The sequence below is a fragment of the Oryx dammah genome, unplaced genomic scaffold (assembly GCF_014754425.2).
Source record: "Oryx dammah isolate SB20612 unplaced genomic scaffold, SCBI_Odam_1.1 HiC_scaffold_28, whole genome shotgun sequence".
Taxonomy (NCBI): Eukaryota; Metazoa; Chordata; class Mammalia; order Artiodactyla; family Bovidae; genus Oryx; species Oryx dammah.
The window spans coordinates 87,336,349-87,345,981 of NW_024070212.1; the positions used below are offsets into that span (position 1 = coordinate 87,336,349).

The window sequence follows — 9,633 nt, forward strand, 5'->3', positions numbered from 1 at the left end:
GTATATGGGTGTGTGGTAGTCATGCCTTTAATGAGGGAATGCTAGCTGGAAGACTTTGCTACTGCGGGTTACAAAGCATTAGTGCTGGGGGTACACACGTGAATTAACAGACCTCTGATTTTTAGTTAGTGTCAAGGAAAAATGGAAGAGCCAAAAGCAGATCTGTAGACTGTACATTTTAATATACAATAGAGGGATAAAAGAGAGCCACTTGCTTGGGAGAATTAGGCAGCACTTCTTAGAGGGGAGCTGATTTAGACAGACTGGAAAGGGTGCTCTGTTTCTCTGCGGTATAAGATGCGGAAGGCATGACTGAAAAAGGAACTAGCAAATATGAAGGAAGAGTTGCTCAAAATAGGATGGAAAGTTTGGGGAATTAGAGTGTAGATTAGCATAAACATGGAGAGAAGAAGCAGAGGATGGAGTTGGAAAGAAGGGTGGGGGCCAAATCACAGTGGGGCTGATATTTTATCCATCAGCCAATGGGAGGATTTTAAGCAGGAATTCACTCTGGCATTGATTGGAACAGCCAGAAATGCGGGGAAATTTTCTATGGTTGACTTGATCCTGGTCCTCTCATCTTTAAAGAAGAAGAAGAAGAGGAGAAAGGGAAGGAGAAGGGGGAAAGGAAGAGGAGGGTTCAGCTCTGTTTAAATTCATTTTCCTCATTCATTTCATTTAGGATTGAGGGGTACACTATCAGCAAAACTCTCTCATCTTCACTTTTTCCCTGGTATCGCTTCACTTTTCAGACCCCAACACGAAGATGAAGATAAACAAATGAAGGAAAAAGAACCATACCAACTTAAACTTCAAAACACAGAAGATCTACACTTAGACCATCTTTTCAAGGTATCTGTAATTCTAGGGTTCCAGATCAAACAGTCCAGGCCATCCATATAATAGGTTCAGTTCATGGAGTGACTTTTTAGAGGCTGAACCATGCAACTCTCCAGAAAGACAGAAGATGGAGTGGGTGTTGGGTGTCTTATAAAAGAAATTGACAGGACAAGAACACCGAACTCTGGCCTCCGATTTCTTACTTATTAGCTGTGAAGCAGGTCTCATAAACTGGGCTGAGATTAGTGTGAGTTCAGCGAGACACCTGGAGGGCAAATTCAAAGAGACAACTCAGGTCCCCACCCTGCTCTTGTGGAACCTGACGGGAGGGCCTCTTGAAATTCTGTGCTCTGAGGCTCTGCTTAAGAGGGACCCAATCTCTGAGCTTAGGCATCTCATGTGTAAAATGAGAATAAATAACCCCTATCTGATTACCATCCCCACTCCCATCTGAATTATCTTATTTTTGATAATGAAATAATGTAGATGAAGGTGCTTTGTAAGCTGTAAGCTACCATGAAAATGAAGTATATTGTTGTTAATTAACTGATCAGTTAACACTGTTTGTTGATAGGAAACACTGTATATGTGTATATCCACATCCAATGGACACTATCTCCTTCAAAACAGTCAGAGGCTTAAACAATAGATAGCACCAGGGCTGTTACCAGGGTTCAAAACACCTGGGATGCCTGTTTGAGATGGACCTATCACATCACATCACATCACATTGTTCCTGTCCCACACGCAGGGCTGGGGTAAATCAGACATCTTGGTGGTGGTATGGGCCTGAAATGAGGTGTAGGCCCAGAGGCCCCACTGGAATAGGTTGAATGTTTACAGAATATAAAAAAGCAGCATAATTCAGAGAAGTCGTTAATAATGAAAGGTAGGGACCAGAGACGGGAGTGGCATGATGTGTTATGATGAGTGGTGAGACCAGTGATCAGGAAGGGTTCATCGGAGCGTTTCATGATGAGAAAGGCAACAGAGGAACATGATTAAGGGTGTGTGCGTGCTCAGTCGGTCAGCTGAATCCGACTCTGCAACCCTGTGGACTGTAGCCCGTCAGGCTCTTCTGTCCATGGGATCCTCCAGGCAAGAATACTATAGTGGCTTGCCATGTCTTCCTCTAGGGAATCTTTCTGACTCAGGGATTGAACCCACATCTCCTGCAGCTTCTGCATTGCAGGTGGATTCTTGACCATGAGCCACCAGAGAAATCTGATATGATTCAGGATACTGACCATGAAACAGCAAAAGCATGGATGCGCCCTTTTTCAGTGTATCCCTGGTAGCCAAGAGCACAGGGCTCTGGGATCCAGTCCTGCCTGGGCAAGTGACTAGCTGTGAGACCAGAGGCCAGTTATTTAACCTTTCTAAATTCTTTATCAAGAAAAATCATGGTATTTTTTGAATGGGATGTCATGAAGATCAAGTAAGATAAGATATGCTGCTGCTGCTAAGTCACTTCAGTCGTGTCCGACTCTGTGCGACCCCATAGAAGCCAGCCCACCAGGCTCCCCCGTCCCTGGGATTCTCCAAGCAAGAACATTGAAGTGGGTTGCCATTTCCTTCTCCAATGCATGAAAGTGAAAAGATAAGATATATCAAGAGCCTATTCCATGGTCAGCCTGCCATTATAGCCTGATTGCATCCTGTGGGCCTGCCTCCAAGCCAGACATCCGATGGCTATTCAGAGGGGAACAAAAGACATTGTATGTGCCCTTGTGAAACTTAGAGAAATGATACTGTGTTAAATAAAACAACAAACAATGACTAGCTGTGAGGAATGAATGAATACAGAATAGCATTAGTAAGCGAAAAACCAATAGTTAAGTCAAAACAGTGCAAGACTGTCCTTGTTGCATGGGTTTAGGTGGATGTCTTTGAAGAGATACCTGGGAAAACCCACAGGGCAGAAGACCACACAGGTGGGAGAACCATGCCGGCCAGAAAGCAGGATGCTGCGATGGACATCATCCAGGGGGAGGCTTGCCCTGAGGATTCCCAGCCGGCCGGGCACCCCATAGACTACTGTGAGTTTCATTTTTTCCTGGTTCTTTTCACCATTACTGAATTATTTTAAAGCTGTATGTGACCAAGATTTTAATTGATTTTATAAATATTCACCTAGCATCTATTATATATCACATTACTTGCCTGAGTGAGGCAGCTGTACTAGATTTAGAGGTAGAAGGCCTGAGTTAAAATCAAAGCTCTTATACTTATTAGCTGTGTAACATAATCCTTCATATTCCTCAATTTCTTCATTTATAAAAAGGGATCATAATATAGATCTCACTGGGGTTTGGCACAGACCAAATCTGACAGTATGTTGCATAATAGGTACATAATTGAATGTTTACTCATTTCTTCTTATATCTCCCAGAACCTATTGTTTTTTGTAGACTCAAGACATTGACACTTTGATGACATAGTATGATACTATTATTTGACTTTGTTCAGGTTGAATTTTTATCTTCATGTGAGTCAAACTCTTGATTGCAAGTGACTGTAATAAAATCATACTGTGTTAAGCAAAAGAGAAGGAGGCTCACCTAGCAGAAGGTCTGGACATGGCTGGACTCAGGGACACAAACAGTATCCCAGGGACTCAGTATTACTTTTTTTGCTCCTGGCTTTGTCCCCCTCCCTCTTGGCTCCATCTTCAAGCAAACTCCACCCTTGTGGAGACAAGTTGGCGCCTGGCAGTGACAGATTTGCAGGCTATCTATCCTCTTAGGAGCCCCAACAGAAAGCTGGAAATGGTTATCCTCTCAACAGTTTTAAGAAAAGGTCCAGATTTGAGTCTTACTGGCTTGATTGTGTCACCTGCCAGTCTCGATCCAATCATCATGAATGTGGGATAGGATGCTCTCACTGACCCAGGCCTCCGTCATAAATTCACATCCGTAGCTGGAGGCAGAATTAGTTCTACCAAAACGGTATCATTTCAGATTGAAGGATTTCCCAAGTTAAGAGCTGTTATCTTAGGGAAAAAGAGTAGACACTGGATAGACAAAACAGCCATCTACTCCAGTCCAATAAGCCACGGCAAACCACTGACATGTCATAACGTGTTACAATCAAAGTTATAAGAATATATTACAATCATAAGGTTGACTCAGGCCCTATAAAATCTGCTTTTGGCTAGCTGACTGCATCCCTGCCATGTACCTCCTTCCCTAGACACTGTTATTCTAAGTTACCTGACTGTGTCATATGCTTAAGTGCCCCCATCACTTTGCCTGAACTCTTTCCTGTGTCTGAAATGCCTTTCTGCCCACCCTCTACCTGCTGATGTCTTAGCCATCTTTCAGGATCCATCTTCAAAGTCAGTTCTTCTGAGGCCCTCCTTACCTTCCTTACACCTATACTCCACTTTCCCACTCTCCAGAGACCATAATTGCTCACTCCTCTCTGTTTTCAGGACAGCAAAACAGCAATGGAATGACCAGTTTTCCATATTAGGTTTTCGTTCTTCAGTCAATAAGTCGTGTCTGACTCTTTGTGACCCCATGGACTGCAGCATGCCAGCCTTCCCTGTCCTTCACTATCTCCCAGAGTTTGCTCAAACTCATATCCATTGAGTCAATGATACCATCCTACTAGATCATCCTCTGTCATCCCCTTCTCCTCTTGCTCTCAATCTTTCCCAGCCTCAGGGTCTTTTCCAGTGAATCGTCTCTTTGCAAGGTAGCCAAAGTATTGGAGCTTCAGCATCAGTCCTTCCAATGAATATTTAGGGTTGATTTCCTGTAGGATGGACTGGTTTGATCTACTTGCTTTCCAAGGGACTCTCAAGAGTCTTCTCCAGCATAATTCAAAAGCATCAGTTCTTCTGCATTCAGCCTTCTTTATGAGATCCAACTCTCACATCTGTACATGACTACGAGAAACGACCTTTGTCAGAAAAGTGATGTATTTGGTTCTTTTCAGATTCAAGCATTCTGGGACACCAAACCACTATGTATTAATCCTACAACCCTGGGAAGTTCACTTACTTTTATGTACACACAGGGACAGTACTATTTATTTCCCAGGGCTCTTTGTCAGTGCATATAAAGTGTTGCTCAGTCATGTCTGCCTCTTTGCGACCCCATGGACTCTAGCATACCAGTCTCTCTGTCCATGGGATTTTCCAGGCAAGGGTACTGGAATGGGTTGCCATTTCCTTCTCCAATATAAAGTGTTAGGTAGTTAGAATAGGGAAAAGAGTCCAGAATGGCGGTGGCTAAAAGATAAAGAAGAGAAAAGCCTGTGAAAGTAGAACAAAGGAAGGTCCAAGGACCGGAGTGAGGACCTCAGGTAAAACAAACAACACTCCTGGCTGGCCCAATTTACATAGGACAGGCCCAGGGAGAGAAAAACATACAAAAAGAGGAGCCAAAGCTCTCTCTCTCTCTCTCCCATGCGCTGGGGTGCTCTTCTCTTCGCGTCTTTGTCTTAGACAAATCAGTGTTATCAGTGTTACAGCTCTATTTTATTTAGAAGATAGCAGGAAAATCCATCTTCGAGGCATGAGGGCACGTTGATCCAACCCAGTGCGCGGGGGAGAGAGAGAGCGAGCTTTGGCTCCTCTTTTTATATGTTTCTCTCTCCCTGGGCCTGTCCTATGTAAATTGGGCCAGCTAGGAGTGTTGGTTGTTTTTACCTGAGGTCCTCACTCCGGTCCTCGGACCTTCCTTTGTTCTTTATTCGCGGGCTTTTCTCTTCCTTATCTTTTAGCCACTGCCATTCTGGACTCTTTACCCTATTCTAACTACCTAACAAAAGTATCTGGTTCATTGCTAAATAACTGTCAGTTTTCTTTGCTCACTTGCTTTTCTAAAACAATTACAGCATGCTTGACTTTATAACTCATGGTATACATGTTTGTTTCCCGTGGTTCACTGTGAACACCTTGGGGTAGGAGACCATTTGACATTTTTCTCTGTATCTCTGCAACCTGCAACCAACAAAACTTTGTTAAAGGAAAGAATGAAATAATAAATCAGACTTCAGTGAGAGAATATGGTAGATTTGACAATCTTAATGATTCTTCTGACTAAAACAACTAAAGTGAAGAAGAAAATTGGGAGTGGAGGGGACAATTCATTAAAGCATCACAGAACTGACTTAAAAGGAAGTATCCACATGCCTGCAGGAACCAGGAACCTTGAGAAATGAGTGAGCACCAAAGCTGCTCTTGCCCTGAGGCCTTTCACTGAGTTCTGAATCCTTTGTTCTCCTGTTTTGAATGCATGGTGTGCCGAGGACAAGAGCTATATCCCAGGGCCTGCCCAAAGTGAGTGTATAATAGGAGCGTGCATGTGTGCATACCCAGTCATATCCGACTCTTTTGTGACCCCATGGAGTACAGCTTGCCAGGCTCCTCTGTCCATGGGATTCTCCAGGCAAGAATACTAGAGTGGGTTGCCTTTTCCTCCTTCAGGGGATCTTCCTGACCCAGGGATCAAACCTGTGTCTCCGGCATTGACAGGTGGATTCTTTAACACAGAGCCACCAGGGAAGCCCATACAATAGGAGACTCCTATAAAGTTGGGACCTCAAAGAATTATGTCCACACAGAATGGATAGCACTATGCCTGTTGTTAACAATACTATATTAGGTACTTATAAATTTACAAGAGTAGACCTCAAGTGCTCTTAAACCATAAAATTTTTTTAAAAAATTAAATAGGACAAATAAAGACATTTCTAATGAGATAAATGACACATGAGAAAGTACAGAGGCAGTACTGAATCAAAAAACACGTCTTTAGATGAAAAATGGATAGACTAATTTGGACTATAGAAAAAAATGGAAGGGCAGAAAGGGAGGAAAACAAGCTGAAGTAAATAAGAGTTAAAGGAGAGGCCTAAACATGGGGCTGAAAGCCATTTTCAAGCAATTATGTATTGTCCTTGAAGAGTCACTACAGATTTTGGGATTACACTATGTTGAAAACAGTCTGAAGAAAATTATTCTGAGTAATCTGTACATACTGCTAAAGCACAAAGGGAGTCTGTAATAAACTTGTGCTAAACCCCCTGAATAGTTCTCTGCAATACTTGTGATGAGGAGCACAAAATGCTTAGTCAAGGAAAGTGGGCATGAAAAGAGAGAGGAAAGTTTTCAGGAAAAAAAAAAATACAGTTGTTTTTCTAATTCCTTCTATACGAATAGGACTCTTTCAGAAAAAAATGAACACAATAAAAAGAACTCCTACCTTCCATTAAAAAAAAGAGAAGAACATTAAAGACAAACCCCAGGGAGCAGAAGGAAATTGCTCATTTGCTCCTGGTGCTGGGTAAAGGAAAAAAAATCTATTACCATCCCATCCTCATAGTTACTTTGGGAAGATTTATTGAGCTCTACTCATGATTTGTGCCCTTTCCTATCTGTCATACTGTAATTTTACTAACATAATTGTCAAAAGACAGACATAGAGTGTGTACTTTCCAAACAAGAAAAACAGAATGAAGAAAAAGAGAAGAAACCTCAGTCAGTCAAACACAAGGAAAATCAGGGAAAAACAGAACAAATAAAATGTATGTAATAAAACACTAAATATATATTTCAAAATATCAATAAACACTATAAGCAAAAAACTCTCTAATTAGAGGACATATGCATTCAAATCATTCAATATTAAAAATATTTAAGGGCCTTTTATGTCCCCAGAATTGTTCTAGGCATTGAGGGTTTAGCAGTAAACAAACCAGACAAAAATTATGCAGGTTGCTTTCTGATTAGAGGAGACAGATGATAAATATATAAACAATAAAATATTCACTATGTGGAATTTTAATAAATATAGAAAATATAATAAAGCAAAATAGAATTAAGGAAGTAGGTAGAGGAAGTGGATGTTGTAGTTTTAAAGGGCTGACAGATGACCTCAAAGACAGAAAGCAGATGAAGAACAGAGCCATATCTATCCAGTATGTTCTAGGGAGAGTGGGGAAGGAATGCAGCTATCCTGGGCAAGAGCCTATTAGATGTGCTGGTAGAATAGCAAGCAGGCTGGTGTGGCTGGAGCAGTGATGAAGGAGACTGTGGTAGGAGATGAGGTCAGAGATATGACAAAGGACCAGGGGCTTTTGTAGACCCCTGGAAGAACACTGGCATTTATTCTAAGTAATATTAAAAAAAAAACAAAAAACAGTGAAAGGTTTTGAGCACAAGAACAGAAATTATCTGACTTGTATTTTAAAGAATCATCTTGGCTGCTGTCTTGCAAGAAGAACGTAGAGGAAGAACCTGGGATCTGTTACGAGTTTGTTGCAATAATTTAAGTGAAAGACAATGGTAGCTTGGAGGAGGGTACCATGGTTGAGTCGAGATGTGTATTTTTGGATTCAGGATATAAATGTGAAAGTCAAGCTGATGGATGGCTGTGATTGGAGGTGGGATATAATACAGGAGTCAAGAATGTCTTCAAGGTTTTGGACCTTAGCAACTAGAAAGGTGGGTTGCTACTGATCATTGAGATGAGGCTGACTTCAGGAAGACCACATTTGCAGAAAGTAAAAAGTTTGGTTTGGAATGTAATATGTTGAGACAACCAAATGGAAGCAGTGTGAAGGCTGACAAAGTATCTAGAACTCATGAGGAGAGAGATGTCTAGGTTAGAGATGTAAATTTGGGAGTTGTCTATGTTTTTTTCTTCGTATGTTATTTATTATTATTTTTTTACTTTACAATATTGTATTGGTTTTGCCATACATCAACATGAATCCGCCAGGGGTGTACACGTGTTCCCAATCCTGAACCCCCCTCTCACCTCCCTCCCCCTTTTTTTAAGGCTTCTCTGGTGGCTCAGACGGTAAAGCAACTGCCTGCAATGCGGGAGACCCGTGTTCGATCCCTGGGTCAGGAAGATCCCCTGGAGAAGGAAATGGCAACCCACTCCAGTACTCTTGCCTGGAAAATGCCATGGACAGAGGAGCCTGGTAGGCTACAGTCCATGGGGTTGCAAAGAGCTGGACATGACTGAGCGACTTCACTTTCTTCTTTATGTTTTTAAAATGAAGCTATAAAATTTTGCTTCAGCCAAAAGGAAAGATTAAGAAAGAAAAAAAATATCCTGAAATAAGAGCATCTTTGCTTATAAAATAAAAAGTTAAAAACATAAATGGTATTCTTAATTTTTTTAAAAAAAATTGTGCTAGAGAAACTTTCTGATAACTCTGTAAGGAAAAGCAGGGCCTTTGTGCCTCTGGGAACTGACATTCATTGAGATGGTTTGGGGCTGATGTGCTAATTGACTTCTTATCAGAAGATAAAATCCTGTTGTCTGGTGCTTTTAATTAATAGACAAAAGTCAATGTGCCTGTTGCTATTTATCAGATATATTACTACTTATTTCTGATTAATAGTTCATATCTGAAAATGGTTCTGAATCATCAATGCTCTAAATATTAACCCATGCCAACTGATAAAAAGGTAGCAGTTTTATGGCTATGACAAGTTTACAGCCCTGTGAAATAAACCAAATTCTGCAGTTAACAGGCTAGCTACTTGTGCAAACAATCCCTAGACATTTTCAACCTAGCATACTATCTCACTGATGCTATCATTAATGAATAATAAATGTTGGTGTGTACTCAATCAACCTAAGAAATTTTACTTTAAGGAAAAAAAATGCAACAAAACTGGATGCTGCTGCTGCCGCCAAGTCACTTCAGTCGTGTCCGACTCTATGCGACCCCATAGACAGCAGCCCACCAGGCTCCCCCGTCCCTGGGATTCTCCAGTCAAGAACACTGGAGTGGGTTGCCATTTTCTTTTCCAATGCATGAAAG

General features: G+C 41.5%; 1 protein-coding gene across 1 annotated transcript in view; it reads left to right on the plus strand.

Moving 5' to 3' along the window:
- Nucleotides 1-9,633, plus strand: part of FYB2 (FYN binding protein 2) — a 151,668-nt gene that overhangs the window by 106,855 nt on the left and 35,180 nt on the right. The window contains exons 9-10 of the mRNA XM_040231938.1: nucleotides 753-852; nucleotides 2,720-2,883. Of these exons, the coding sequence (XP_040087872.1) occupies nucleotides 753-852; nucleotides 2,720-2,883 (264 nt within the window). The remainder of the gene's footprint in view (nucleotides 1-752; nucleotides 853-2,719; nucleotides 2,884-9,633) is intronic.